At 43.5% G+C, this 13,270-nt stretch overlaps 1 protein-coding gene across 1 annotated transcript in view; it reads right to left on the bottom strand.

Annotated features, from left to right (window-relative positions):
• Positions 1–10,738, bottom strand: part of LOC141006757 (LHFPL tetraspan subfamily member 7 protein) — a 99,690-nt gene extending 88,952 nt beyond the window's left edge. The window contains exon 1 of the mRNA XM_073478982.1: positions 10,376–10,738. Coding sequence (XP_073335083.1) covers positions 10,376–10,738 — 363 coding nt within the window. The remainder of the gene's footprint in view (positions 1–10,375) is intronic.
• Positions 10,739–13,270: the final 2,532 nt, after the last annotated feature.

Here is a 13,270-nt window from a genome sequence, read left to right as displayed (position 1 = left end):
ACAGAATGAGCCTTTTAAATCTACAGAGGGATTGGGTCCTCCTCCGCAGAGTTCGCCACATTGCACCGCCATGTTTCTACAGCAGCCCGGAGCGTACAAACTAAAGACTGGCTCGAGCTCTGGCCTTTCACGCTTTCTGGCAACCTCACCGCTAGATGCCACAGAATCTTACGCACTGGACCTTTAAAGGGGCACTATGTAGTTTTGGAGAACAATTTTAATATTTACAATATTAATGAGGTAATTATACAAACTAAGAATTTTTTTTTTTTTCCTTAACTGAATAAACAAGCTGTTCTCAGAGGAAAATAAGGTCCTCAGAATACTGTTTGACGCTAGGAAGGTGGCAGGGTCCGCCAAATATGAACAAAGTAAAACAGTATAAAACTGTGGTGTCCTTTAGGTCAGTTTGTTTATTCAGTTTATTCAGTCATGAAAACAAAGGGAGTTTGTTTATTTAGTTTGTTTAGTCATTAAAAAAAATCAATGACTTTCTTTGTTTCTGCTGCTGTAAAGTTTTCCCACATAACGCCTGCTTCTATCTAGTTTCAGTGAGAGAGGAGAAAAATCTTTGCCTGGAGTTAGACAGCCAACTCCCCACAGAAAGATCAGAAAATCAGATTAGATGCTGCAATTCCCTTCTGACCCCAAATCTAAACTTCTGATGGGAAACACTGGCAGTTCGTGTCCCAACCAGCGGCTAATATTTTAAATGTCTGACATGTCTAAACTGTCTAAGAGCTTATAAGAGTAAGATATTTCAAAGTAGGAATTCTGTGACATTTCCCTTTAAATAGCACAGAATAACTCTACACACATGGGACTTGTGGATTTTCTTCTCTGAAGCTGAACGTCTCGCTCCGGGATCCGACGGAGAAGTTATGTTTTGGAGCTTGGATCTGGATCCCCAGGAGCTTTGTGTTTTGATGTTGTAGGATTTGTGAGAAGTGAAAAAGTGGAGCAGCGAAACTGTATCCAGACACGGCGGACTATCACAAAATAGTTGATTCCATAAAACTAGCATCTCCTCCTCTTAAAAACACTTCTTTCCTCTACGGTGTCGGCTTAAAGATGTGATGTGGAGGTGGATTTAGCGTATTAAAGGGTTATTACTGAGCTCTTTTACCTGCAGCCCCTGTGCTCTGACTACTGATGGAGGCCGGCTCGCACGGCTACGACCGACTTCAGTGTATCGAGCCAAGTGAGCCATCATTTATGTTAAAAAATGGAGAAAGGCTCCCTGTTAAATCAATACATAAACTACCCGCAGGATCCACAGTGAAGGCAGTGGATGTGACAGGCCGCTTAACAAATGGACGGCGGCCTCCCGGAGCCCGCTGACTCAGCAGGCTGAAGGGAAACAGCGCTTGGTTCTGCTGCCCCATCTCTCCCCGTCTCCTATCAGTCAGACAGCTCGCTGTGTCTACCTGCGAACTGCTGATCAGAGACTCTTAAATATCACCAAAGCAAAGAGTATAATTCATAAGAGAGATAAACGCTCGCAGCGTCGACACGTTTGCCGCTGCCAATATTTGAAGAAACATTTCCTGTCCACCGGCGGAGTATATCACTTTTTTGACCATCGGTGGCTTTCATCAAAGCAAGTGTTTTGCTGCGCCCGCTGCCGAGAGAGCATCGAATATCAGATATAAAAAGCAGCAGAAAATGATCACACACTGCAGGTAGCATCCATCCATCAAGGCTGATGAGATCATAAATCCTTCTCCTCCTCAGACGGACTGATTTCCTCTCGACTTCACCGAGATGGGTATAAAATGCAGATCAACATGTCCCCCCCTCTCTCCACCTCCTCCTCCTCCTCCTCTTCCTCATCTCCCTCTGAGGCACCCGTTCTATCCATCATCTGGACAGCTGTTCCTCTGCACTTTCAATTCCTCTCCGGTGTGCAGCGGTGACCTCTTGCCCTGCTCCGCCTGTCGACACACTCCCCCGAAATCCTATATCCAGGTATTTGAGAGAAAATCTCAAATTGTTGGATTGGATTGAGGGAGGACACACCCTACACTACCCTTTCCTTTAATCATGTGGAAACATTTAGTGGGCGGCTGTCTCAGGTCTTACAGAGGCTCAGCATTTATTGTAGGGTTGGTGGGTCAATCTTCGCCTCCACATGTCAAAGTGTCCTAGAGCGCAATCATGACCCTCATGTCGCTCATGTTAGGGAAAAAAAACATACTTGCTTTGAACGAAACATTGTGCTATTTTAAGTTCTTAAAGGTGCAATATGTAAGAATTTTAGTTGAAAACATTCAAAAATGATCAACAGAATGTGAAGAAATAACACTTTTGGCTTTATTTTGAAGAGATGTCTTCTAAAGTTAGCATGCTAACCAGCTAGATCTGGCCTTTCCCGGTTAAAAGCGACCGTGCTAGCAGTGTTAACACCAACACTGCCCCGGTAGTCCATGCTCACTGTCTGGACTTCTAGCTGCATGGCTAACTGAGCTAACTCGCTAATGGCAGCTACAGTTAGGAGCAATTAGGGGTTATTCTGGTAATATGCTGCCCCCTTTTTTGTTTTGAGTATGAATTGACAGGTGGCCAATTCTTACAGATTGCACCTTTAAGTCCTTAAGACAAAATTGCTCTTTACTGAAACCCAAAAGCCTAAGTTTAAAGAAGCAATGCAGTTGAGTTTGCATGTTCCCCATTCCCATGCGTACCTTATGTGCTGTATGTATTTGTGAAATCTTGTTGGATATTTGTCTGCGTGCTTCTGTCTGTGCAATAATATCGATGGAACCTTACTGCTATAAACTGTGCCAGTACCAAACTCCAGCAGCAAAGCCGTGCGGTCATTAAAGTCGACTGAATTAAATGAAGTACAAATCCGATATTCTCAACATTACTGGCAAACATTTTCTAAAGCCTTTTAAATTGATTACCTCCCTTCCAGGCAGTCGTTGCTTTACATTCTTCTCTAAACAGCATGAAAATCGACTTGCAGGGAGTTGGAGCTTTCCAGAGATGTGAACTAAACTTGCCGTGTTAGGGTGTTCGAAGACTTGAGAGTGAGATTACAAGAAGAATTGCTTGAATGAGCTCCTGTATGTTGTCATGAATTTAAATGTAGAGGAGAAATGGTACAAAATGGATATGTTCATTTCCATTCATGATCATTTGGGTGCTTTTCTTGTCCAACATGCCTCTCCAAATGTTAAAATGTTTTAGGTATATGCCTATTATGCATGTGAATTAGATGTATTATGTATTTAGCTTGAAGATTGATGCAGGCATGTATGCAGATCAATACATAGATACATAATGTTTATGCATATATACATCAGACATGGTTAAGTTTTACTTCATCCGTATGTCTTATGTTATTTTTTTCCTTCTGCTCCTCTGAGACTTAGTCCACACGTACACGGTATTTTTAAAAACACATTTTTTTCCTCCTGGCCAATCAGAACAGAGCCTTTTCATGAGGGGGGCCTAAAAGAGACAAGAGCTGAGAAGTGTGTAGGTATGTATATTTGAGTATAGTTATGTACGAATCCCTTGGGGACCACCTTCCTTTTTTCTTTTTCTTTCTTTTTTGTTAATAATAACAATAATAATAATAATAATAATAATAATATTACAGAGCGCTCAGACAGAGAGTAATAGAGATGCTGCAGCAATGAATAGCATAAGAAAATGATGTGTTTTTTTTTTAAAGCATGTTAACTTTTCTAGTAGACATCCAGAATGAAAGTACGAACCTGCAAATGAGTATAATTGGAGGCCTTTCAAAAATCTTCTGATCATCAGCCGACTTGGAAGTCTCAGATGTCAGAGCATCCTTGAAGGCACCAGCACAAAGAGCTTTAGGAACAGTCACTGCTTCAAACTGTATTTCTTTATAATAACATACCAATAAATAAATGACAAGCAGCTAATATTCACTGCGGTGGATTACCTTTCTCATGCAAGTCTCAAGTACCTGTTTGTTGATTTTCATTGTGTGCTGACATGAACTGAAACCAGTAGCTGCACGGGTGGCAGAAAAATCAATGTGAAAACTCGTTGTGTTCACAACATGTAGTTAATGGCACAATAAGTGCAGAGACACTAGTATGATCCTTTAAGTGCCTTCCACAGACAACAAGCAGAGTATTGATGAGTTTACAAACTGCTCATATCAGAGGCAGACAACACTGTCTGACATATCAGCACATATATTACACACATTCCAATAGATTTTGCTGTCACATTGTATTACATTACAGTGAACATGCAAGAGGTTTAGTTCAAACAGGAGGTAAGAAAAAGCAAATCATGGCTTTTGAGAGAGTAAGAACTAGAACCGGGATGCCATCCAAATGGCCCATTCTCACCTAAATCCATCATTGTAAACGTTCCTCTGTATACATACCGCCTACCATTAATTTTGTCAGCAGTCAGACAGCGGCCTTGAAGTAAACATGCACTGTATGATAATAAGCCAGCAAACCACATTTCACGCAAGACTTGCTGTCAAAGGACCAAACATCTATCTCTCTTTCCTGTCCCAGCGCCTCCTCCTGCTCTACACTGGTAGTTTTTTGCTACGGGTCTATTTATGTACCTGGTATAAGTCAAGTTGATCAGACAGCCAAATACAAACCACCACTAATTTATATTAGGCTGAGTCTGAGGCCGGGGACGTGTTTGTCTCATAAAGCAGCGGCTGTATGGCGAAAGACAACGCGGTGGTAGAGACGGTAGTAAAACGCGACTCTTGACCTCCCAGTTCTTGCTCGCTCTTCTCGTCCCTGCTGTGCTCTTTTCTTTCGCTCTGTTCGCAGGTAAGTGCACTGACAACAAGAGGCTGGAGTAAAGGTTAGGGGGAGCAAAGTGGGAAATGGGTTGGAGCTGTTAGCCGCAACATCGCAGGTGGAAGTCCTTTTATGATATCGGCTGAAAGGAAGCGGAGTTCAGTTTGTTCGGGAGTGAGAATATGGATGATGGCTGCTTTGTGCTGTGGATGAGAGCGCTTTGCTTTCAGAAATCAGTCTCTTCTAGGTAGGGTTTTTGGAGGGTAACAACAGAAGGATTTTTATTGAAATGACTCACTGGGTCTACTTCTTTCTCCTCGCTTCTAATGTCCTGCGGCATTCCCTCCCTGAACCCTTAATTACTGCATCAGCGCTGACATGGACAGCCACTGTACATCACATCAATGTCTCTTTTGATCACACTCTGACGGTTGAGAGAGTCTTTTTTCTGTGTGAATCTGCATCAGTCTTTTCATCTCATTGTGTGTGTGTGTGTGTGTGTATGCACGTCTCATCACTCTGAGTTGTCTTATCATACTTGCGTGTGTGGTGAACCTGCCTCCGTGGAAAGCACTGTACACGAGGCTGGAAACAGAATGAGGTCGAGCCAGACAAGTCCTCCTTTTGTCTCACATGCAAACTGGGCAGTGAACTCCCCACGGGGGGGAGAGGCAGGAGCAATACAACATGTGCATTAGACCCCATAACATCATTTATAACGGGCAGACACACTTCCACACAAATGGCTTTCACCACAGAGGTTCCCCCATTAGCATTACAGGAGAGAGGCTATAAGAGGCGGAGAGGGAGAGAGGAGCTTTACTGCCACAGTAAATCTAAGGAGCAACTCCAGTCTGCATCAAGGACGAATATGACGGCTTTCTGTTCAGTGGAGATTTCACAGCCCTCTGCGAGTCTGTTGAGCCGCTGTATTTGTCAGTAAGTGGAAGGGAACACATTTACTCCCTGGGGAATGTGTGTGTGTGTGTGTGTGTGTGTGTGTGTGTGTGTGTGTGTGTGCCCCACGTGGACCGCTCAGAGCAAAGACCCTTCATTCTTTCCTCATGTTGTTCGGAGAGATGAAGGCCAGACCTTGTCCATCATTCTTTTAACAGGCAGCACATGAACTGGTGAATCTGTGTGAACCTGCCGTCCTCTAAGGGCATACCATCGCATTCATCACAAACCTTATGTCTCCTCCCCACAGTTATTTATATTTTCTTTGAAAAAAACTGCAATACCCTAAAAAACGATTTTGTTCTTCACATTGTCATCTAAAATGGCCCCACAACTGTCAAGTTTCTGACACCCACGTGATTCCTTAAAGGTGTGATTTCAAATGTATCCAACTTCAGTAAAGTCCATTGAATAAAGGCAAAACACACTTCAAAAAGGACTAGAAGTGCACAAAGAGCTATCAAATAACAAACCTGAATAAAGGTACATAGTAAATACACAGCTTATATTTCGCTCTCTGTAGTTGATGTATCAGGAACTGACTTCCAGTTTCTGCATAATTTGATTTTAGTTTATTCTGCAGATAGACTGAAGCCTTAATCTGTTTTGGTTCATTACCTGCTCTACACTGCAGACAGCAACATGAGTAGTGAACCTGCTGCAACCGCAGACCATGATTTTATTGTACGACCTGTATAATATTCCCTTAGCAAGAGCAGTAAAGTGTAAAATACAGATGACATACTGACATTTAAGATGCTTTAAAAATCACTTAACTATTTGCAATGTTTTATAACAGATTCTTCTGTAAAATAACATGTTAACACACACAGAACACACTAAAACTTATGGCCCTAACATCCTTTTTCTTGTTCATTTTTTCACAGCAGAAGTCGACATTAATAAAGGAGGGCAAAGACAAAAGCTGAGTCTCAGCCAGACAAAGGAGTCACAAGTGAATTTCATTAAATGAGTTATCTATCTACTTTAAACTAGTTCTGGCTCACTGAGTGGTGAAATGACATTTGGAGCATCGAGCAGACTTTCCGCACCAGTAAGTGTTCTTCATAGGTAGCTGGCAATTAGGCATGGTAAAACATCTCCAGTTAATGTCTATAATTCATCTTTTTAGCGTGTGTGAAAGACAACATGGGCCGATTGTTTTGTCTCATGTGTCGGGGGATTTCAATGGAAGCCAATCACATCCGCTTTTCTACAGTCCGCAATCTCCGCCTTGTCGTGCTGCCATTTTTCGGCACAGACAGACAAAAAGGCGAGGACCGACTCATTTTCCAATCAGCGTTCCTGGAGCTCGGCCACGACTCATTTAGGGCTACAAGACAACATTGACATTCAGTGGGCACGTACTGTATGAGAACACACATGCCACCGCAGACGCAGCAAACACATACAGTGCGATCCAAGAGCACCCAGAAACACCACCTCCTGTGTACACACAGTTGTGTTCGTCTGAGCTGTTGGCTGGTTCCTACAGAGGCCAGGCTAATCCAGCTCCAGTGTTCAGTGCTGTGAAGCAGCTGGAAGCACGTAAGCTGTTAACAAGTTCAGGTGAAAATGTTTTCTGGCAGGCGCCCTCTTCCTCCTTCACACTTTACCTAGCAGCAGCTCACCGTGCACCTCCTCCACTGACACGCTCAACCTGGCAACCGCCACCGCACGCTTTCACACTTCCACTGACTTCCACACACATGTGCGTGCGCTAATATGTGTGTGTACACAAGCATGCTCACGCGCTACTACTGCTCTACATCTGCGCTGATGGAAAGTCACACAACCCAGCAGGAATGAGCAGAAGTAATACAAGGAATAATTTATGTGGAAAACCACGATGCAGAAGAGACGTTTCAAAAGCTTTCCTGTTGCAATCAGATTAGCGTGATGTGCTGCACTGATCAACTGAAAAAAAACACTTTTATGGATTACTGATAATGCTGAGTCATGTTGAAGAACCATTTTCCAACTTCTAAATAGCGTTCGGTGTATGTATAATGTATAAAGTGTTACATTGCAATTAGAAAAAGGAAAAACAAAACACAAAGTAATATTACTGGTAACGGAAAAAGAGGGTTAAGTATTTAGAAATATTGCATCATAGGCCCATGTTTGTTGGCTTCCCTAATTTAAGTCGCACAAACTGTGAATATGTGTACGTGTGTGCGTGCTAGAACATTTTTGTTACCTATTGGGGACCTACGTTGGTCAACACATTGTGGGGACCAGTGGTCCTGATGGGGACCAAAGCTCTAATGAGGCAAAATGTCATTTCTGAGGTCCTAGTTAGGTTAGGGGTCGGACGATTTTACGGGCTGATATTGGGCTCTACCAGATATCTTGGTACACAACATAATGCAGAAAAAGATGCTTGGGTTAATTTCCCGTTATTACATTTACATTGAAGTTAATCGATTTGGACAATAAGGTTTATTTTTAAAATATCCTGCCGCCATGACATTGTCACATGCGTTTAATAACCACACTTGAGGGACTGTTGCAAAAAAAAAGTATGCTTATGTATATATTCTGTATGTGTTTAAACAGTGAATAAAGAATATCTGCTGATTTATCAGATTTTTTTTACTCCTTAACGGCCCCAAAAATCCAATATCCGCCTGGCTCTAGTTAGGGCTTAGGTGTGTCAAGGCAACGTCCTCACAAGGATTGCTGTACAAACATGTGTGTCTGTGTGGCTAAATGGATGCGGCTGCCCTGCCAGCCCGGTGATGGCCTGCAGCGCCGTCCTCCTGAGCGCCAGCAGCTCGGTCCAAGCAAAAGCTTTTGACAACAAGAAGCGACAACAGAAAATCCCACAGAAACTACGGCACAAGTAGGCCAGCCTCTGAGGGAGCCTCCTCCTGTCCTGTCCTGTCCTCACCCTGCTCTGGTTCACTCACACAGCCTCCGCAGGGCTCGGCTTGTCTTTTCAGAGCAAGCACACACTCCACCACTCTGATGGAGACCACATAGCTCAGCATGCACTGATCTTCTCTTACTGCTCTGCATTGTTGCCTAAGCACACGCTGGGTGTAGTGCACGGGTTTGTTTTTCTGTGTGCAGGTTGTTGACAAGTTGAAAATGGAAGGCATCAGCGAAACGATGCGCACATCAGTGAGGAGTGGTGGAGTAATAAAGTGGCTCTGATGAAAACTTAATGGCCCCTTCACCTTTATTAATGGCTGTGGGAGCGGGATCGTGCGCTCGGGTTCACCGCCGTAATAACAAGTGCAGCTCTGCGCAGGAAAGCAGCTCCATCAGGCTCGCACTCACTAACTCACTGAGAGGGAAGCTCATAACAGGGAGGAAGAGGCACTAATTGACTCACTGACAACTGGCTAACAAACTACTGATTTCAGCCAAATTAGCTTAATGTGTCACACTTTGGTGCAGAAAAGGAAATGCAGTCGTTGATCTACCTTCCTATCCGCTCTGTGCAGTTTCACCTGTGCACAGAAATCCAGGCGTTGCATTCTTCCCTCTTTGCGCAGCAATTACACAAGCAGCCACTTATTAATATCTCCCTTTCAAATGCTAATTCTCTTCATACATAAATCATAACTCCAGAGGTGGCTTGTACACTGTAGCAGCCTTTTTTTTTAAGTGTGGGGGGGTGCAAAGCTGGGGGGTCCAAACAGCCTGCCTGCCTGCGGTAACGAAGGAAATTATCCCTGCTTGCATGAATAGTAAACACCCCAGATACAAGTCTCCGAACAAGGCCAATTGTTTTTGCTCTAACAAGCATTCAAACTCCCACAGCGTCAACCGCAGCAAAGCATTTCCATCACTTTCCAAACTTTCCCAAAGTCAAGCCGATCCACGCTGTGCGTCACCGGGCGCTCACCCTCAAACGTTCCGTTTGGCGAGTGTGATTGTCGTTGGGTGTAATTGCGCAGGTGTTTCCGCCACAGGTGGGGAGATTGAATTGTGAGGTCCGAAAACCAACCGCTCGCACACTCCCTCACCGGGTTCAATTTGACAAAAGAGAGTGGAAATTGAAATCCCCGCTGGTTGGGGAGCCCCGATCGGTGAGCGAGCCTGCCAACCCCGGTGCCACTTTCGCAGCTTTGATGTGTGTCTGCCGTGCTGTGCTGCAGATGCTGCTCTGCACGACCCACCCCCGGATCAATGAATCATTTCTCCTGACTGGGAAAAACGCGCGGCATCGGTCCAAATGTGTTTTGGTGAAAACCGAGGAGCGTCTGCGCCATGGTGATTATCTTGTTGTGTCAGTCAGTCAGTCAGTCGGTCTGCTGTCACACATGCAGTGTGGCGTGTGTGAGAGTTGCACTGCAGCTTTTGTCATCTGCCATCGGGATTTCTAAAATATGCGAAAAATCAAATGAGGTTCTGCGCACAGAATGGAATAATGAGTGTTACAGATGATCTTAGTGGGGATTTAAAAAGATAAATGGCTTCTTATGTATGCACAATCAACTTCTTTGATGAAATGTCTCTAATCAAGAGCAGTTTTCTCATCAGGTGTAATTTTCTTGATTAAAGGCAGTAATTAGGCTTTGGAGGCTGAATGCTTTATTAATTTTGCTCCTTTCATTCTGGATCCCTTCCCACTTGCTGCCCCACAAGCTCTCACCCACCAACCCCCACCCCACATGTGACTGACATGGGTGTGTATGGTGACCTACCTGCCAGGAGCTGGAGGGGATCTCTGCGAATTTGCCCAGTCCCCCGAAGGTGTAGCACCGGTACATGTGATCCAGAGACTCCGAGCAGTGCCACAGCAACCCGAAGCTGACGGAGTCCTTGTTGTTGTTGTGATGGTGGTGATGGTGGTGGTGACTGTTCCTCAGCTGGTCCTTAACAATCCAGGCAGGAGATATGAAGCTGAAACTGCACACGGCGACCAGAGCGGAGGAGAGGAGCACCCAGAAGCAGCCCACACAGCTGAACATGGTGGCAGCGTGGGGCAGAAAGCCCGGAGACAGACCCAGCTCGATCCCAAACCCGGCTTCTTCTTCTTTCTTCTCCCGGCCCAGGAGCGAATGCATTTGGAGCTCACACCTTCAAGAGCAGGACTTCAACTTCAGCCCCTCTGACATCAGCAGATAAATCACTGGACATCCGCAGGGGCAGTGTCCAGAACATCTGCTCTGGACGGACAAACCACTCAGAAAACGTCCAACACACATGAGCTGGGGGGGGGGAGTGATGGTGGTACAATAAAGTCAAGTCACCCGCGCCTCCACTCAGCCTGGAGACAAGCCAAGATGTGACACGAGATGTTTGTCACACCCAAACCTGGGTGCGCAGCGGTCATAGCAGAGCAGGTGGAGGAGCAGTTTCCTTCAGAGCCACCAACACACACACGAGCAGTCCCGGAGCCGCCGCGCAGCTCTGCTCCCGTCAGCGCACTCACTGCCTCCACACGGACCGCAGCGCACTTTGCGTCTCAGGGAGAGTGCGTCTGGACACCGTCAAGCTCGCGAGGGTTAAGATGGCTACTTCCGGGTGTGATTTTCAAAGTGAAGTCCTCAGAGAGGAGGCGCGGCGAGGTGCCGTGCTCACCTATGAGCCTTCACAGCTGAACGAGGAATGAGTTGTAAATAGTTGTAACTACAGTTCAAGAAGAAAAAAAACATATAAGCTTAAAAACTTAGATAGCCTTGATAGAGAGAATGTATATATTCCCATGATAATTCATAATTATGCAATATAAAGTCAAAATGATGAGAAAAAAAGTACTAACTATAAATGTTGACTCATAATTATGACTTCTTAACTAATAATTGACTTCTTAGTCTCAAAATTATGACTTTTTAACTAACAATTATGACTTTTTATTCTCACAATTGTGACGTTTTAACTAATAATTACCTTTATAACTAATAATGATGACCTTTTTATTACTAATTATGACTTTTTAACTAATGTTTATGACTTTTTAATTAATAAAAATGACTTTTAGTCTCAAAATCATGACCTTTTAACGAATAATTGACTCATAATTATATCTTTTTATTTCATGAGGTTGATCGTTCTGACTTTTCAATCACATACGTAAGATTCTCAATCTTTTGAATTTTGAATTATGACTTACCATGACATTTTTTGTCATCAAGTCTAGTTTTCATCTTTAACTGGCAGAAAATGCTTCTATAAAAAGTTTGTGCTCTGGGAGGGCAGTGCTTTTTTTTTAAGTACTATTTTATGATCAAATATGATCCTCTATCTTGTTTTACGTGAATTATAGCGTTCTGTCTTTGTTTTTATGTTCATTCTTCGTCTTTTTTTAAGAACCACGTGATCCTGGTAATTTCTTTGTTGTAAAGCACTTTGAGCTGCATTTTCTGCATTGAAGGTGCTATACAATAAAGTTTATTATTATTAAATCACCGGAGTACCCATTTAAAATATAATTCACTTGATATCATAGAAACAAAGATTGATATACCACATACTAAATCAACAGGAACAACAACTGCCCACATTGGGACAGAACGTGGCCCAGATGTGGCTCTCATCTGGATCTGACTTCCACAAGCTTATGTAGAAGAAAATAATCATATGACTGAAAAACATCTTCATGTATTTTGGGTGGCATTAAATGACATTGCATGGTGTAATTATATATTACACCCTAGTCAACATCTACAAGTTTAAACAAGTTGATAACAAATTATCCAGGAAGACCAGCAGGTTTTGACACACACCCACAACAACAACACAACCTTAGTGGTTGCAGCACATACACTTGCTCGGGAATGTGGAGAATGCAACAGTGAATGTTGACACTAAAGTCTGGTCAAGTATGTAATTGGTTGGAAATGTGCTTCACTAGAGGCTTGTGGCAAGAAATCCAGAGAGCCTGACTTGTTATTTTTTAACCATACTTTTATTGTGAAGACCACAAGAACTCTTCCTGTGTTTTGCATACTGACTCTGTTGAACTTGACAGAACAGGCGTCTGGACGCAGGTCGTATCTAAATGCACCTTTCACTTTCTTAACGCCCAGTGTTCATTGATAGTGGCGTTCATAAAGACAGGAAAAACACGACTGTAATAAAAACAGTATATGACTTAATTCATTAAACGTTTTTAATCTCAATTAAATACTATTCTCCGCCAAACAAAATACTTTTCAGCATCAACATGTACAGTTTAAAGTCATTACTGATGCGTTCACTGTCGCACGGACACGAGTCTGCGTTGTTGTCACAGCGTCTCAGCCAATCAGAGCTCGGGACAGGGACAGTCCGTTTGTTTTGAGGTGGGCGTTGCCTCTGCACGTGCAGGTAGCCTCGGTCTGGGAACCACAATGAGCCCGTGAAGCTTCAAGCAGGATGTAGCATTGCGCTAATTAGCATGTACACTATTTACCTTAAAATACGCACTTTTTAAATCAAATTCACGACAATTCAGTTCAAGTTATTTTGAACAATGCGAGGGCACTTAAAGAGCTGTCATTACACTGCACTACTGTCTTTAATACTTCACACAGCGGGAGTTAACTACAACACTGAGACCTGAAGGTGAAATCAGGATTTAAATGCTTTGTACTCTACTGAAGGTGACATTCGAG

The sequence above is a fragment of the Pagrus major genome, chromosome 13, assembly GCF_040436345.1.
Source record: "Pagrus major chromosome 13, Pma_NU_1.0".
Lineage (NCBI taxonomy): Eukaryota > Metazoa > Chordata > Actinopteri > Spariformes > Sparidae > Pagrus > Pagrus major.
The sequence above is the reverse complement of the archived record's forward strand: the minus strand, read 5'-3'. Positions and strand labels throughout refer to the sequence as shown.